This window comes from Propithecus coquereli, unplaced genomic scaffold (genome assembly GCF_000956105.1).
Source record: "Propithecus coquereli isolate 6110/MARCELLA unplaced genomic scaffold, Pcoq_1.0 Scaffold1347, whole genome shotgun sequence".
In the NCBI taxonomy this organism is placed as follows: Eukaryota; Metazoa; Chordata; class Mammalia; order Primates; family Indriidae; genus Propithecus; species Propithecus coquereli.
In genome coordinates this window covers 117,027-135,410 of record NW_012137714.1, presented here as the reverse complement: position 1 = coordinate 135,410, position 18,384 = coordinate 117,027, and the positions used below count along the sequence as shown (strand labels likewise).

At 57.7% G+C, this 18,384-nt stretch overlaps 1 protein-coding gene across 1 annotated transcript; it reads left to right on the top strand.

Annotated features, from left to right (window-relative positions):
- Positions 1–1,113: 1,113 nt before the first annotated feature.
- On the top strand, positions 1,114–10,577 carry FAM167A (family with sequence similarity 167, member A). Its single transcript, XM_012638789.1, has 2 exons — positions 1,114–1,503; positions 10,314–10,577. The coding sequence occupies exons 1-2, from the start codon at positions 1,114–1,116 to the stop codon at positions 10,575–10,577; spliced, it is 654 nt and encodes a 217-aa protein (XP_012494243.1).
- The last annotated feature ends 7,807 nt before the right edge of the window (positions 10,578–18,384 follow it).

Here is an 18,384-nt window from a genome sequence, read left to right as displayed (position 1 = left end):
TCATACAGCTGCATCCCCCGGCACGGGTTGCTAAAACGCACCCTGAAAGCCCAGGGCTTCTGTCCTCGGTCCAAGTCAAACGTCCCCTGCTCTGATCTGTCCCACTCTGCCTGCCTGGTCCCCGGGGACCCGGGACACACAGGCTGCAGGCTCGGGTCTAATTCTAACCCGGAGTTACTTCTCCACCCCGTGCTCCGTCACGGTGGGGCGAGAGCCTGGACTTGTGCCTCCCCGCTGGGGACGGGAGGCCAGATCAGACCACGTAGCTGAGGTCCTTGCCAAGGAGGCTGCTGTGTGGGCACTTTGGGTAAACGTGAGAACCTCTTTCTAGAACAGTGAGTCACAGCCTCGCTTGGTTTAACCCTCCAGCGTGAAGGCAGCTGCCTCCTCTGAAGAAGAGAGGGGAGGTGTCGTTCTTGGAGACAGGAGCTGGGGGTGTGGATTAAGACTGGCCTGGAAGAGCCAGGGCCGGGGCAGGGGCTGTGTGGGTGGGGTGCGGAGGGCTCAGGGGCACCTGGACACACCTGTGTCTGCGTGGCGGGCTCCGGGACCTTTGGACAGTTGCTGCAGAGGTGAGACCTGTGCCCTCAGATCCAGATGACCTGGGCTTATCCCCTAGCTACTTGCCGTCCTTGGATTTCTCTGAGCCTCAGTTTCCCCTGCTGTGGAATGGCCATGCCAGCCTTCCCGTGGCTGGGGAGGGACCGGTACTGACACGGTTCTCATCCTTCCTGCAGGGCCTCGCGCCAGCTGCGCTTCCCCGAGAGGCAGGCGCTCCGGTCTGCGCGCACCTCCAGGACAGATAGATCCTCTTGGCAAGGGCTGCCCCCCAGCTTCCTGCTGACACCTGCCTGTTCCTGCCTTCCGTGAAGCATGGCACCCACAGGAGTCCGGGGCAAGACATAGCCCTGAAGACCCACGGCCGGCCCAGGAGGGCACTCTCTGTGGCTCACTGCACTGTCCCTCCTGGCTCCCATTGCGGCGATGCACCTGGCAGCTGTGGCCCCGCCTGGATGAGGCCCCTCCAGAGCGGGACCCACCCTCGCCACCCACCGAGCCTCCCCCGCTGCTCCCCAGCCCCTCCCACGTCTGGCTGCCCGGGCAGATCATAGAATGTCTGTGCCCCAGATCCAGGTGGACGAGGTGGGGGGTGAAGAGGGGCCAGCAGCAGCGGCCGCACCTCCCGACGACCACCTCCGGAGCCTGAAGGCCCTCACTGAGAAACTGAGGCTGGAGACCCGCAGGCCCTCCTACCTGGAGTGGCAGGCCAGGCTGGAGGAGCAGATGTGGCCCTTCCAGACGCCAGCTGCAGCTGCGGAGCAGGAGGCGAGCTCGGAGCAGGGGCAGCGTGGCAGGGAGGAGCCCCTGCTCCCTCGGAGAGAGCCCAGGCGGCATCCCCCACCGGCCGGGAGCACCAGCCCGGGCGCCGGGCCCCTGTCCCCTGGCAAGCTGGAAGGCTTCCAGAGTATCGATGAAGCTATAGCCTGGCTCAGGAAGGAACTGGTGAGTGGCTGCCCCCTAAGAGTCCCCAGAAAAGAGAAGATGCCATTCTATCTCTGCCTCTTGTCTCTCTGTCTCTGTCCCTCTCTCTCCCCGTGTCGCTCCGGCCTACCCTGTGTACCCCTTCCCTACCCCCCACAGTGCACACCTGCGATCTTCCCCTGGGCTGAAGGGCAGACCTCATTTCTCGGTGGTGGCAGGGGGTCTGGGTGTCAGTGGGCCCCTAATCACCGGCACTAATGGGGGAAGCAAGGGAACCGTGTTAAGGTGTCCCCGCCCTTCCCTGACACCGCACCTGGCACCCCTGAACTGCTCCTGGGGTGGAACTGCCCCCTCCCTTCTCCCGGGAACTCCCGCCCTGCCGTCCGCCCCAGCTGCCTGTTGCGAGTGGCCGGAGTGCTGGCGCTGGCCTGCTGGCCTGGCCGTGTGGGGGCCGCGGCCTGGGGCAGGGCTGTGCCGGGGACACTGTGAGGAGCTGGGCTCCGCGTGGAAAGTGCTGTAGTAATGAGAGGTGTGCAAGGAGCCGCCCAGGCAGGGCGGGCCTGGCGGGACGGGTCCTGCCTGGGGAGAAGCTTTGTGCACGGGCAGAGTAGGAGTCAGCCCAGGAGCGAGGGCTGGGACGGGCGTTCTGGGCAGAACAATCGTGAGCAAAGGGCTTGTGTATCTGAGCCGGGGCAGCAGCTCAGTCATTTTTCTCTCCACGAGCAAAACAGGTTCCCATCAGGGCCACCTCTCACCATGTGCAGGATGGTGACTCGGTCTGATAAAGGGGGTGGGACACAGAGCTGAGTGCCCCACCCGCTCCTGCTGCCCAGGGGAGAGTGGCTGGTGTCTGGCATGGTGGCTTCCCGGAAGAGCCAGGCTCGAAGCTACCCCTCCCCCAGCTCGCAACCCCTGCCCCACCTGTCACCTGAGGCCCAGGTGACACCAGCAGAGCCAGGCCTGCCTGGCCACAGGTGAGCCAGCAGTCCAGGGCCAGCTGCCTTCCAGGGCCACCGTCACCCTTGGGTCAGCCGGCGAGGCCGAGGCCTGCTTGGTTTGTGAGTTCAGACTCCTGAGAAACAAATCCCCACCGGGGCCTGGAACTCCTCGTGAGCGGAAATGAATCACTGGGGTCCGGGTGCGGAGGGGCTCGGGGACTCAGATGTCTGATTAATTGGACGCCCTTTTTGGTTTAATCCCTTTTTGGTTGAGAATGCTTCTCAGCGCACCACTCTGACACATCCGTGTTGGGTACCTGGCGCGTGTGTCTGCGGTCGGCTCTCGGAGAAGACGGGGCACCCGTGGGTCCGGGCTGCACCTCTGGGGGGCTCTGTCGCCACTGGGTGCTTGTCGGGGGGTGGGTAAAAGGTGCAGCTGCTCCGTGAGCTCCCGAGGCTAAACGGCTTTGGTTTGTTTTCACAAGGAGGAACAGAAAATATTCCCATTAATCAAGGACGCCTCTTGTTAGTTTCGGGTTCATTTGAGACTCTGTTATTTCTGGGAGCAGAGGCATTTACTTCTAAGTGAGTTACCATTGCCCGTGGCCCCCCTTTGGAGTGGGGATGAGAGGAGGAATCTCCTGTGCGTGAACCAGCGGGCGTCCCCCAGAGCTTGTCCTGGTCATCCTTCACCCAGACAGGAGCCGCTCACCTCATCAGAGCGACCTGGGAGCTTTTCAAACCCCCAAAGCCTTGGCCGTGCCCCAGGCTGATCAAACGGGTGCCCGGGGGAGAGGCCGGGCATCCTAAAGCTCCCGCTGCTCCGGCCTGCAGCCTGGGCTGTGTGCAGCCTGGGCTGGGAGCCGCTGCCTGGGCCCTGGGGTCATGCTCGTTCTCTGGCCAGGCCACTGTGGGAGGTGCCCGGCCAGCGTGTGCTGGCCGGAAGGAGGAAGGTGGCCAGGCTGAGGAGCGGCGTGGGGGACGCGCAGAGCCTTCTCCGGAGGCGGCAGCAGAGCAGTCAGCGTCAGGACGAATTTGGCTGCCAGAGGCTGTCCTGAGCGGGTAGAGAGAGTGCCGGCATTTTACATCACATTAGTAACGCTCCACGCTCGCGGAACATTTCCCGCTCTCCCGGCCACCGCTCTGTGCGCCAGAGGTGGGGGACAGTGGCGGTAATGACAAGAGTGAGACTTGGCACTGATCGAGAGCTCCCCACGTGCCAGGTGGCCGCATGCCTCGCTCACCTCTTCTAACCGTCACGTCACCTGCCTGGACCCCCGTTTTCCAGCAGAGGGAGCAGGCTCAGAGGGGATGCAGCAGCAAGTGAGAAAGCTAAAATTTGAGCCCTGGCCCCTCTGGTCGCAGTGCCGGTGCTCTGCTCCGCCCCACACCACGCGGGGTCCTCGACAGGCAGTCGATTGTGCTGTTTGATTCCTAAAAACGTAAATTCACACAGATGTCAGCAGAACGCACAGGGACGGGGGCAGAGAGAGACCCGGGATTGAACAGGAGAGCTCCAGCCCCACTCCCCCATCTCCGAGTCTTACGACAAAACTGCAATTGCCCTTACTGTCCCCATTTTACAGATGAGTAAACCAAGGCCGGTAGGAGTCAGGCAACCTGCCTCGGATGATCTCACTAGGACCTGGCAGAGGCAGGGCCTGAACTCTTGTTACAGTGAAGATTCTGACCCCTTTGGTCTGGGGTGGGGCTTGTGGTTTGGGGTTCCCAACAAGCTCTAAGGAGATGCTATGCTGCTGCTCTTCCGACCACATGTGGAGTATTAAGGAATGAAAGGGGGCAAGTCTGGGGCCAGGGGACCAAGGAGGGACCTCAGGGGCAGACGCAGGGATCCCTGAGCTCAGCGGTGAGCCCTGTCTCTGCTATAACTACCGCGTGGCTCCGTCGGCGAGTGGGCCTCAGTGAATAAACTCGCAGCGTCCCAAACCGGGTGGTCCAAGGACCACTTCGCTCATTCAGAAGATTGCGTCTCTGAGGCCCAGAGCGGCCCACATGCAGACCAGCAGGCAGACTGGACGTGCGCTTCCGCCTGCCGCAGGGATCAGACGGTAACAAAGGCGACTTGTGAACTGTTGGGATTGAAAACAGACAGTTCAGCATTTGGACAACAAACACATTCTTAAGTCTCAGTCAAAATGTTGAACTTAATGCCATTCCTCGTTTGTCATCTGTTAACTCATTGAAGGTGTTTTCAAAAATGATCTCATTTTTTAACCCCTTGAAAGTGGTTTGCATGATCTTTGCTGTGTTTTAAGGCTGGAGTCAAGATTTCTCGACACCTGGGACACCTGGGCAGGCCCTCGACGCTGATCTGTTAGCCTCTAGTGCTAATGTTGTCTTTGCTTCTTACGGACAAGGAAACGGATTGGAAATCTGTAACTCAGTCAGTCGTGTGGATGTTTTCCCTATGTGAAGCCAAGCACCCAACGCCATGGGGGCTTGACCTCAGGGGATGGCAGGCCCTAACCATCCAGCGACTCTGCCAGGAGCCATGAGACAGCCAGGCAGGTGGCTGTCAGTGCCCCTCCGTCGCCTGCAGGCAATGAGTCTGACAGCTCCGTCCATCGTGTGCCCCTAGCCCTCTCAAGACCAGCTACCAGGCAGAGAGTGACTGCCTGATCTTAGCTCATTTCTAAGGCAAGGAAGGATCCTAACAGCTCTCTCGGGGGTCAGCTCTACCCCTCAGCTTTCAAGGAAATGACAATTGTACCTTTCGCCCCCCAGGGACCTGCAAGCAGGTTGGATTTTCCTTCAGGCTAATGCGCTGGGGATACAGGGAGGTGGAAATCCTCCAGCTGAGGAGGCCTGACCTTTGCCCCAAGTGGATTTAGAGACTGTGTCATCATCTGGCTGTGGCAGGCAGGGCTGTGGCCTCTGCACTAGGTGGCTTTGGGCCACCTGACTCCTCCAGGCTAAGATCCAATCTCTGTTGCCCGGACACCAACTCAGGGTTGGACGAAGAGGCCATTGTGCAACTCTGCTGGTCCCAGGCCGCCCGCATCGCCAGAAGGACACTGCCTGCAGCTTTCTACCTTCTAGGTGGCCTCAGTAAGCGGCCGGTGGCCTGGTGTAGGTGGGGGCGATGCTTCGGGAAGGGGGTGGGCTAGAAGGGCCTCGCCCCCGGAGCTGTGGGATTCTCTTCTCTCCAGCTGGGACTGGAATTCAGAACATTTCCCAGGCGCCTCTCGCTGGGCTTGCGGTCAGGGTCAGCGACTCCCTGGCCTGGGCCTGGGCCTCGGCGCTCGGGAAGGGCACCCGCCTTGCTGTCTTCTCTCTTCCGTCACGCCCAGAAATTCCCTTTGCCAACCGGGAGGATAAAGGAGAGGGGCAAGAAAGTCTTCCGCTTGGTCTGTGCGGTGCCAGACTTGAAAACAAAACACTCCGGCTTCCTAGTGGGCTGTCTTTGCGGTGGGAAACCTGGGTGCTGACAGATACTTTTCCTTCGGTTTCACGCAGGTGTTTGATCCCTGCAGACAGAGCCTGCAGGAAGGTGTTTATGGTTGTTAGAAGAAGGGAAAAGAAACCTGAGGAGTTTTAATGACTTAGGGCTTGCCAATGGTGGGAGGCCGATCCAGGGTCCCTCTTTGGCCTCAGCTTGTTTCAAGCCAGGAGTCCTCTCCTAGTTAACCCTCTCTTGCCCGTGCTGTCTGCTTGCCAAGTGCATGACTCTGGTGTGTCCGGGCACAGCCCTCTGAGGCCACCGTCATCCATATCACTGAACGGTGTGGCCAAGTGACAGGTCAGACTCGCCGAGCATCTTCTGATGGGGACGGAGGTGAGAAATGTGGGGATACAGCCATGTTAGCATCTCCCTAAAAGGAAGCATTTTATGGTTCCCAGAGTTCTTTCCCATACAGAATCCTGTGCAAAGGCTTGGGAGTACTTGCTATTCCTGCTTTACAGACTGAGCCTCGGAAAGATTATAGGCCTCAGGGACGGAGAGGTTAAGTGACTTGCCCAAGATCCCGTGAAGGATGAGGCTACACCATGGCACAAACCCACATCACTGGGCTGTGGATCCAGATCTCTTCCCTTTGTTCCAGACACATCAGATGTTCCCGGCAGCGGGGCCGTGAGCTGTCAGAAAGCCTGTGTTTAAACCCTGCTGATTTCAGACCAGGATGCTTGTAAAAGTCACAGCCAGCTGCTAGCAGTGCCTCACAACAGCCCTGTAGCAGGGGCTGGGCAGCCGTTTCCTGACGAGGATAATAACTTGCTCAGGGCCATCCAGCGAGGAACTGGCAGGGCTGGAATTTGGTTCACAAGAGAGCTTCTCGTCCAGGCGTGTGGTTGCCCAAGGCCAAGTCTTCTCAGCGTCGCTTGGGGCTTTCAGCCTGTCAGGACAAAGACTCCTGTTCCTTCATCTGGGCAGACGCTGGCCTCTTAGAGGTTATTAAAGAATTTGTAAACAAAGGTACCAGCAAAGGAAATACACCAGACTTCAGTGATCTTTATTTCTGGATGGTAACATTATTCTTTGGACTTTTCTGTAGTTTCCAAAATTTCTAAAATAGGCATATATTATGTATAATCAAGAGGGGAAAAATTATAAAAATAAAAGACCAAAGAAAGAAGAGTGCGAGGCTTCTTGCCAATGTAATTGGTACACACTCTTCACTGTGTAGTCTACTGATAAAAAAGAAAAGGCATAGAATCTCCTAGAATAAGACAAAAATCAGGCCCTCTGTCTCCAGAAGTTCCCGCTCCCCGTGAGAGCTGACGAGGCAGGCGCTGCTCCCGGGAGCTGCACCGACCCGGGGCAGGGAGGCCCTGCCTCTCCCTCTGGACTGTCTTGGCTGGTCAAGAAGGAAGGGAGGAGATGCCCCGTGGCTGTGCCCCACCAGGGTGACATCATGTAGGCCATCCTGGGGCTGAAGGAGGCAGGCGGGGGTCCTCTAACGCAGTCCCTGCTCCGTTCAGTACCACCAGGCCTGGCATTCGCTGAGTGCTGGGCTTCGGTGTGGGGTGCGGCAGGACCGTGGTGGGTGGGGCAGGGCTCTTGTCTCTGAGGAGGTGACAGATGCACCCTCCCTCCCGCCCACACCTGCAGGGCCCCCAAGGCCAGGGCTGCAGAGCGCGAGACACCACGCGTGCGGCCTCTGCATGCCAGGACAGTCGGCTCGGCTGTGTCCAGAGGGCCTCCGCCTGCCGGAGTGGAGACCTCCGAGAATCAGCTCCAGCCTCCGCCCGGGGACACAGCTTCCCCTGGAAATCAATTCACAGACTCAGTTTGGTTTCTAGGGGTGTTTGAATTCTTTTTTCACATTTCCCCAGAACCTCAAGCTGCCACGCAGCAGCACATGTGAACGACACCCCTGCCTTCCCTCCCGCCGGCGTTAATCCACCTCCTTCTCAGAGGCCAACCCAAGATCAGATCCGACTACTCTACCCGGTCTCCTCGGCGGACAGTCCCACGCGGCACTGACAAATCGATAAGCCAGACCTCTGAGGGAAGCGAAATAAATAACGAGACAGGTTGCAGAGACTGTTTCTAAGGTTCGAGAACTGAGTCTTATTTCCAAATCGTGGGACAGTGGAGCATGTTGTGGACCCTCCCACGCAGCTGAGAAAATGGCCTGGACTTTACACCGGTCTCTGCTCAGCATCAGAGACTGTCTGCAGCTAGAGGCTGGGACAGGAGAGAAGAGCCAGTATTTCGGCATTGTCCTTTCGTATATGGCTTGTGTCACTGCACGTGGTGTCCTCGAGGTCCCTCCACGGTGTGGCATGGGGCGCAATCTCCTTCCTATCCGAGGCTGAATAGCACTGCACTGTGTGGACAGACCACATTGTGTCATCCGCTCGTTTAAGGACACTGGGTGGCTTCCACCTTTGGCGACTGTGAATAGTGCTTTTGTGAACGTGAGTGTGCAAATGTCCGTTCCAGTCCTCGCCGTCACTTGTTTCGGGGACACACTGCAGTCAGCGCCTCTCCTGACTCCCCAGGAAAAGCAGCAAATGACACAAGGCACAGCTCAGGAGACTGTTCCGCTCTGAATTTCCTCGTCCTCTGGGGTTTGCCCCTCACCCCGCCCGCACTCACCCTCCCCTTCCAGAGCATTGAATTTCTGTGTTTATTACTGAATCCTGGCCTCGGGCTTCACCTGCTGCCTTAAGAAACAGCCCAGCTCTCTGAAGAACGTTCTTGTCTGCCTCAGAAAGCAGATGCTGTTGGCTACAGCGGAGCGTACGCGACAAGCACAGCTGTTCAAAAGGGGCCCCCTTTTCCCACACTCTTCATTTCCTCTCACCCGGTGGGGACAGCCCCTCTCACCACCATGCGCTGACAGCCCCTGGCCGGTGACATCTCTCCGCCTCTCGCCAAGTCCTAAGCCCTAATTATGGGGTTGCGGAATGACAGGCTGCACCTCTGAGAATCCAGCCAGTGCCTTTGTTCCCAGAGTCACGTCCCACAGCGGAGCCTTTGCCAGGGACAGCATTAAACCCACACCGAGAGCTGACTCACTAGGGCCAGGTCCCAGCGCCAGCGTCTCAGGCTCTGTGATGAGGGGTTAAAACTGGGGAGTCCTCGCTGGGGTGCCCAGGCTTGGAGAGAAAGGCCTTACACAATGGGGACCCTCTTACCTTGTGGCCGGTATTGTTCGTATTTTCTGGCATGTTATATGTTGTTTCACTCACTTCTCACAGTCCTTGCAAGAGGTCTTGTCCCTTTTCTGTAGATGAGGAGACAGAAGTTCAAGGAGTGCAAGGGACTTGCCCAAAGCCACCCGGCGAGTGAGGACCGGAGCTCAGGTTCTCACCAGGGCTGTGAACTTCCTCCTCTGCTGCTGGGCCCCGCTCACCTCTGGTGCACAGGAGCCGGGGGAGGCCACCAGCTCTGGGTCGGGTCCGAGTGCCACCCTTCACAGGCTGGCTGGCCCTGCGCAGCTCCTTAACTTCTCTGGGCCCATTTCCTCTTCTGTGAAACAGACCATGCCCACCTCTAGAGCCGTGGGAGGATGCAGTGAGACCACGTATGTCAGGTTCACCAAGCCACGTGTGGCAGCAACCAGGGCTGTGTTGGCATCACTGCCTCTGAGGGGTCCCTTAGCAGAGCTTGGTGGCAAGAGAAGAGAGGAGGGGGGACTCTAGCCCCAGCCCGGCCCTGGTCTCTGACCACGCTGCAGCCCCTGTGTCCTCCCAGCAGCTCCATTCTCCTGACTTCCTGCACACGGATCAGCAGAGACTGGTTCCCTGTAGACTTCTAGAAAGATTAGTGTATTAAAGAGCCGCTCAGCCGTTCGAACCGGGAGGGTGTTACGCCAGGAGAAATCAGCCAGTCACGAAAAGGCAAATACCGCGTGATGGCACTTACATGAGGCCCCTGGATTGGTCAATTTGCAGAGACAGGAGGTAGAATCGGGGATGCCAGGGGCTGGGGCAGGGGAGTGGGAGTCAGCGTCTTTGGGAGCAGAGTTCCGGTTTGGGAAGATGAACTCTCGGGTTCCGGCGGTGGGTGGTGACGGGTGCACAGCAATGGGAAAGCACTGACTGCCCCTGAGCTGCGCCCTGAGCTGATTACGATGGTCAATTGTACGTTGTACAGATTCTGCCACCATTTTTAAAAACTCTGAGCAAAGAATAAAACCTCTTAGCCGCTGCTCGGGTTTCTACGGAGGCTGTGGGAACTCGCGAGGTTTGGTTGGATCGCAGCGGAGTTACCTCTTCATCGGGGCCCCAGGTCGTGTTTAAGGTGTGAAGCCGCCCTTGCAGATACTGTTTTGCAAGCACACCCCCTTTGTCCCCCTGCCGTCTGTGTCTTTCCACCTCCCCGAGCTGGCGAAGGGCTAGTGTTTCCAGATGGACCAATCGGTTCTTTAGGACTCGCTCGCGGGTCTGTCCCTGTGCTCACGCCTCCTCCCTGCCTTCCAGACGGAGATGCGGCTGCAGGACCAGCAGCTGGCCAGACAGCTCATGCGCCTGCGCGGCGACATCAACAAGCTGAAGATCGAGCACACCTGCCGCCTGCACAGGAGGATGCTCAACGACGCCACCTACGAGCTGGAGGAGCGGGACGAGCTGGCCGACCTCTTCTGCGACTCGCCCCTGGCCTCCTCCTTCAGCCTCTCCACGCCCCTCAAGCTCATTGGCGTCACCAAGATGAACATCAACTCCCGGAGGTTCTCTCTCTGCTGAGAGGCCCTGGAGGGGCGGGGTGGGAGGAAGCCCAGGCCCAGTTGCCCCAGCGGGTCTCCCAGAGGCAGGGCTTCCTGCGGCTGGCGGCTCGGGGGCCTCAGGACCTGTGGGACGGTGCTCCCCGGGGCCCCAGCTGTGGTCCCAGTGCCTCCTGGACTGGCGCCCGTTTCGTGCCCAAAGAGCTCTGCAGAAGGGCCGCTCCAACCAGACGTTAAGGAGAACCTGGTTCCCAGCGTGATCCATCCTTTGGTGGCCCACATTCCTGTTTCCTGGAATCACTGGTGCTATGAACTGGGATTCCCAAAGGGAGGCCCCAAAGCTGTCATTCTTGCAGAAGGCTCCCCCGCAAGGGTCCTGGGGAGATGAGACACGTCACACTGCCCATCTCCCACGCTGTTGCTGTCCTCTAAGTGCAAGGCTCGAATTCACCCTAAGTAGGTGACTCAGCAGCCTTGAAAGGAGCCCACCAGGAAGGAAAATCAAAAGGAATGACAAAGCGGTGCTTGGGGACGCAGGCTCCACAGCCGCAGCCAGTGCCCGGGAGAGCCCGCGGTCGGGGCCGCCGTTGCTCTTCCACCCGGCGCCACAGGCCGCGTGCATCGTCCCCAGGTGTGCCGGGGCGTGTGACAGGCACACACTAGCGTAGCCTGGGTGCAGCGAGCACAGGTGCCCCCATTGCCTCCCTGGCCCTGTGCCCCAGTCACACCCTCCAGAGGGCCCCTTTGCTGTCCCCCCACAGCCCCAGGGAGCCTGCCTAGGACACCCCTGGTGACTGAACCAGGCAGGTCCTGGGCGGGCTTCCCATAAAACCCTCCTGCAGGGGGCGCAACGGAGGCCTCCTGGGGGTTCTGATGGTGTCACCTACATCCCCTTATTGTCCTCCCCCGAAAGACAATCCGGGGAGCCCAGAGCCTGTCCTGAGTCTCCTCTGAGACCCTGTGCCTGACCTAACCACTGGTTTTCACTGAGACTGTTACTAATGTGTCGCTAACTTGTTAATAACTGTTCGGTTTTCGTCCAGATGGGGAAGCCAGGTGGGCAGGTCAGGTGCAGAGTTTAGGATGTGATTTAAGAGCGTCTCCCTATCAAGTGTGAGGATCCAGGGCCGAGACCTCGGCCGGCTAGAGAGTCAGCCGGGGCGACTCACCCTGCACGGCCCAGCCCGGCGGAGTCCTCAGACCGGAAGTCCTTTTGACCTGCGGTGTCACCTAGCTGAGCCCTCTCGTTGACAAGGGAGCGCAGTGAAGCCTGGGGAAGGAGGGCGACTCTCCAGGTGGCACGGCTGCTCCGTGGCTGTGGATGTTGACGTGTGGAACGGTTGTTAGTGATGCCTAGGCAGGTCCCGTGTCAGTGAATTGAACCCCAAAGGTGGTCCCGACGCTTTGCCAAACCCATGCACTGCCTACCCCTCTATGCCCCGCCTCACTCGCACCCGCTCACCTCCCGCGTGGCAATTCAGGATGTTCGGGGCAACGGCAGGGCAGGGCCTGGACAGTGGGCTATGGGACAGTAGTCCCGTAGTCTAAGCACGGTGTCCGGCTGCTCTGTGTGTCTGTCTTGTCTCCTCCCTGCATGATCTCCACGGGCCGTGTCCACACACACTGTGAGCTACACAGGGAGAGGCTGCTTTCCCCTAGTGGGCTGAGGGTGGGAAGATGCAAATGAATGGTCCCTTGTAGACAGGAAGGAACTTGGTCTCTTCCTCGTAATTTTAAAGAGCCAGGGGGTTTATGCTTCTTTCAAAGAAGGTAGAACAGCGTAGCCAAGGTTTTGTGTCCACCCTACTCCGTGCACTGAGGCCCATAGGACCGCGCAGCGCTGCCCTGCTCAGAGCTCTGCACGCGCACTGCCCAGGCCGGGAGAGCCCTTCCTCTCCTGCCGCCCCTTCCAGACGAGCCCTGGAGGTCCTGGGCCGGCCCGCACGCACCCACCTGCCCACACGGCGGAGAACACGCCGTAAACATCCTTGAACCCACGCAGGCAAGCCCATCCCACAGTCTGAAAAAATGCCAGACTGAGCTTTTTTTGTTCTTTTAGAAGTCAGTCATTACAGTAACAGAAGCAAGCGGATTCAGCCGGAGCTGGGAGGTTTCGTTGAGTGTGGTCCGTCCAGTTGAACTGGGTGCACCTGAGCGACGTAGCTGCTCGGCATCTGTGCCCGCCCGCCTTGCTCTGAGAGGAGGCCAAGATCAAGACACGTTTGGGGATAGGGTCTATGTCTCAGCTATTTTGCCCAAGTTCATCCCAAGAGAATTTTGTCAGGGGATGAGGCGGAGCAAGAGAAGGGGGCGAGCAGGGCAGAGAGTGGAGGGGAAGGCGGTGTGTTTCCCGAGTGCCGTCCAGTGTCCTCAGCTCCCTCCCCGTCCACAGTGAGCACAACTGACCGAATCGACTCAACCCTGTGACGTCCCTGCTCTGCGGGGTCTGCGGGGTCTGTGGGGCAGCAGCAGGGCCGGCCTGACCTCCACCGCCACCATCCTCCACGTATACGCAGCGCTGTTTCCGGTTCTACCCACTATCCCTCCATCTCCCTGCCATGCCCGGGCTTCCCGGGTGTAACACGCGAAGTCTCCACTGGCGCTGTCTCGTGTAGCCATGTCTCCTGCCTTTGTGGGCTCGGGAGCCATCACAGAGGCCTGAGGGCCTGGGCAGGCTGCACCTGGCCTGGCCAAGCCCAAGACCCACCCCCGTAGCAATACCAAGTGCTATTACGTAATCGATGGACACTTTATACTTTTATTTTTTATGATTATTTGTTTCTACATTGCTGTTAGTAAAAGCGAAATAAAAAATACTTGGAAAGAAGGTATGCGTACGAAGAAGACAAAGTGACTTCCTCTTAGCTTGTCCCCGTACGGCGCACACAGGGCCGAGCACTGGGTTGAATGAAAGGGTGGTGGACGGGTGGGTGGATGGATGATGATTTTTGCAACCAGGCTGGAGGTTTCAGATGTGCTATTTTTAAATACCCTGTTCACAGGCTCAGAGCAAAGGGCCACGGAGACAGCTAGGGGTCTCCGAAGGAAACTGATTCAGGAAGAGAAACCTCACAAGTGTTTGAACGTATGTTATTTCTTTGAGGATCATCGCTTGAGGTGGTGGATATGCTAATTACCCTGATTTGATCATTATACACTGAATGTATCAAAACATCACTGTGTACCCATAAGTATGTACAATTATGATGTGTCAATTTAAAAGAAAAGAAGAAAAGGAAGATGAAAGTGTTTGAGGGCTCTGGAAAGTAGTCACCCGCCACTTGCTGCAGGAGGTAGATTGGTGTGAACGTCTCCACCTGCAGGGACCGCCAGGAAAGAAGCTGGAAGACTCCCTCTGAGCAGCCTTTCGGGGCATAGAGCTTTGCTAAACCGTGTGTTAAGCAGGGAGCCCCCAGGAGCTGGGCTTCTTACCCCTGCTCCATGGCAGGAGAACAGAAGCACTAAGGAAGGGGTGTCTGCCCAGAATAGCCAGAGTCCCATGGGAAATCTGAGTTAGAGATGACAAGCGGACTCCTGGTCCCCTCCAAGAGATCACCTGCCCAGGTGGGCCCAGCTCAGGGTGCTCACCTCCACACCCCCACCTGCTGGACTCGGGGCCCCACCGTTGGGCGAGGGTGGGACAGACGCCCCTCCCCTCGTCCTGTCTGTACCAGATGGGTGTGGTCGGGAAAGTGGAGCCGTCTTAGCCTTCCAGGAAGGGAAGGGCCTGGTTCAGGGACCCAGGGGCCTACAGGACCATGGGGAGGGCGGGGCAGGGAGCATCCGGTGATACACAGAGCCCACCCCGCCTGCGCCCAGGACCTCGGCAAGCTCGGCGGCAGCCCTTCTGGGATCCCTGCGACAGCTAAGTGGGCCATTCTCAGGAGGTCTTCTGTCCGTCCCCACCTCTGCCTGCTGCCACCACTGGGAAAAATGGCTTCACCTTCTGCTATGGGATGAATTGTGTCCCCCACAAAATTCATATTGAAGCCCTAACCCCCGGTATCTCAGAATGGGACTGTGTTTGGAGGTGGGGCCTTTAAAAAGATAATTCAGGAAAAATGAGGTCATATGGGTGGGGCCTAATCCAATCTGACTAGTGTTCTAGTAAGAACAGATTAGGACACAGACACACACAGGGATGACCACGTGAGGACACAGGGAGCTGATGGCCGTCTACAAGCGCAGGAGAGAGGCCTCGGGAGAAACTGGCCCTGTGACACCTTGACCTGGGGCTTGCAGCCTCCGGTACTGCGAGGAAATAAATGTCTGCTATTTAAGCCACACGGCCCGTGGCATTTGGTTACAGCAGCCGAGCCTGGGGAAACACTGCTTTCCTCTCGGCCCTCCTCCCCTCCCCTCCCCTCCCCTCCCTGTCCCCGGCGGTTAAAGCACCACGTGGAAGTGACTCACGTCATTTCTGCTCACATTTCCTTGGCCGAAGCAGTCACGCGGCCAAACCTGACCTCCGAGGGTGGGGAGCGCAAGCTCACCCCTGCCCACGGGCAGGGCAAGACTGGAATGTCCATGGCGGGATCGCAGTGACCACCGCCGTTCTCCCCCACCCCACCCAGAGCGGACCTGAGGCCACCTGGGCCAGCAGACGTGTGGTGTAGACACCTGGCAGCTCATAAGACGGTGGGGGTGGGGTGAGAAGAAAGGATGACAACTTCTATTACCACTTTACCTCTTTCCTTCGCTCTGAGTATGCTTTCAGTGTGCACGCTGTGCTGGGACAGTGATACGTGCTGGGACAGATCCATCTGTGTGGGTACGCGGTTTTACAGATGGAGGAAAATCAAACATGGATAAGGCCAGCCTTCATCTGCAGGGACACTGTATGCAGGATGTCACCCTGCAGCCAGGCCTTGGCTAGGCCCAGGAACACCAGAGACAGAAGCGTGTGTCTCCCAAGAGGCGGCACAGAGAGGTGGCACGGGCACGTCCCCTGCCAGAGGTCCTGCTGCCCCCGTGTGGCCACAAAGGGCGCTGCCCACGCCTTGCCTTAGGTAGAAGGCCCGGCGTCCGTCCACCCCAGCTGGGCTGCCGCACAGGCCTGCAACCACGCCCGGGTCAGAAGCACCTGGAGTAGAAAACAGAAGGTGGGGAGACAGGGGGAAGGGAAGGAAAGGGAGACAGAGAAAGGGGCAGGAGGCCAAGGAGAGAAGGCAGAAGGGAAAGCAAAAAAGCAAAAAGGAGGTTCTTATTTAAGATGGAGAATCAGCGCCAAATCTGAGACCAGGAAATAGCCTCCCTTCCTGCACTGCACCCCCTTTCTAGAGTGTCCTGGTCAGTTCTAAGAACAGGGCCCAGAAATCACAGTTCTGAGTTAGAGGCTGGGGCAGGAGCAGATCCAAGACCCAGCAGCCCGGCGGGAGACCCCAAGCCCTGACGCTGGGCCACACCAGCCGAGTGAGCCGCTGTCAACGATGGCCGCCTGAGCCCACACCCCTTCAGCAAAGCAGCTTCAGGCCCCTCTCGTCCCTTCTCCCAGGCTTTGGCAGGTCACCCTCAGCCCACTGCCCACTTCCTGCAGGAGACAAAGGGGTGCAGGGCCACCCCCGGATCCCCGCTGCCTTCTTCCCACCCAGCCTCCCTGCTCTGCTGAGCTGCCTGCAAGCTCTCTCTCTTTCTCTCTTTCCCCCCTCCCCTCAAAAAAGACAATAAACCATCATGAAAATGTTGCAGGGCATCCCAGGAGGCAGAACTTGATTTCTTTTAAGCAAGAAAAGTTTCCATTTAAAAGATTCCAGCCGCGTCTCTTTGTAGCAGACAAGACAGCGAGTCTCCCCGAGACAGACGGATGAGTGATGCTTTCCGCGAACTGGAAGAAAGGCGAGGAAGGACCATTCTTCTTCTGGGGGCGCCAGGCCCGCTGGCAGAGACGGCCTTCCCCCTCCCCGCTAAGATTGGGAGCAGCGGGGGACAAATTGCACTGGGGCCAAGAAGCTTCTGGAAGAACAGGCTCTCAGCCCCTTCCCGGAGTCAAAGCTCCGGAAGCATCTCTGGGGCATTTCTAGCCGCCGGGATGCTCTGCGGGGGAAGCCCACATGTGACCCCAGACGGGCCAGACTGCAGGACTCGAATGGGCCCGGCATGGGGGCTGTGACGCTGGGGGGATGAGTGAGTCTCAGTGGGAAAGGAGGACAGCAGGTTGCACTGATGGGATGGGGCTCAGGGTTACATCCTACAGAATATTAAAAGAGGCCTGACCTAACAGTGACCCCGAGCTGGCGAGGCGGACCATGGTTTGCAGCGGTTATGCTGTGCAGACAGAGGGCTTTGCAGCTGGGGGTGGGCTGTCCCGCCACAGACAGAGAAGCAGGTTCAGGCGCTGACGTCACTGGCCAAGGTCACCGGCTCCTGGGGCAGAACAGGGACTGCCCTGGTCTCCTGGCTCCTCATCTGCTCTTCCTGCGGCACTTCCACCTTGGCATCCTGCCTGTCAGAACCACGGCAGAGGAGGCCTGAAAAACCAACTCTGTGCCGTCTTCCTCCTGCACAGTCAGCAAAGGGTTTTTTCAGACTTTACCGTTCGCACCGTTGTGCTAAGGAGACCCTGCAGCGCCCCCTGCTGGGGAGTCGGGGCTCTTTCTCTGTGCGTTTGTCAAACCGCTCAGCCAGGCCGTTTGCCTGTCATCTTGGCATCCGCCGTTGTTGTCACTTGCCGTGTTGGTGGAAAAAGTCAAAATTCAGATGCTGTTTTCTACCACCTGAAATCTCCGGTTGGAGCACTCCGTCACAATTCAATTAAATTCTACGAGTACTTTTTAATATCTAGTATGTGCCAAGTGTTGTGCCAACTCCGTGAAGCGGGATGAAAAAAAATATATGGATTGCTTTGGTTTCATTCATGACATCTAGACTGTAACTCCCATCTTTTCTCTGCTCCGGAACCCAATACTTTATAAAGAAAATAAAATGGCCATGATTAGCCTGAAAATAGTGCAATAATTTTATTATTATTTCTTTTTAGAGACGGGGTCTTGCTCTGTCGCCCAGGCTAGAGGTGCAGTGGCACGATCACAGCTCACTGCAGCCTCGAACTCCTGGGCTCCAGTGATTTTCCTGCCTCACCCTCCCGAGCAGCTGGGGCTGCAGGCTCATGCCACCTCGCCTGGCTAATTTTTTTAATCTATCGTTTAATTGGGGGTTTTCTTTCTGGTTTTCAAAAGCTACAGTTCCAAATTAATGTAGACATTTTCCCCGTTGCAGCTGAAAAGCAAGAACCCATCATGTCTTTCTGTCACTTGTTCCCATGTGTCAAAACCCCCAGACTTCTCCCAATTCCCCTCCTGGCTTCACTCGCCCTCAGAGCTCTGGCTTTGGTCCTCATCAGCCTGAAGCTAAAAGCCTGGCTTTCTCTTCAAGGGGGACAACTGTCTCACACTGTTTCCCAAACGCTTCAGTTTGCCTTCGTCTCCCCGCTGCCCTTCCTCTGTCACTGCCTTCCTTCCCGTGAGTCAGAAACAAGAAGATTACATTCACAAAGGCTGTCTGCTCCTTATCATATAAATCTCCTTGTGACAAGTTTCCCCAATTAGACGTGTCTCAGTTCATCTTGTTCTATGGTCCTGCTTGCTTTTCAGGAGAAGATGTCTCCAGGTAGCTACCTTCTTACAAACAACCAGTATTTCTACACACTAATTATCCCTGGCAACACAGCCAGATATAAATGACTCCAGCAAGCAAAGTCCAGGTGATAGATTCCTTTCAACATTTGTATCCCTTTGACACAAAATAATTTTTAAAAAAAAAAAAGTTTTCTTGGCCTGGCACAGTGGCTCACGCCTGTAATCCTAGCACTTTCAGAGGCTGAGGCGGGAGGA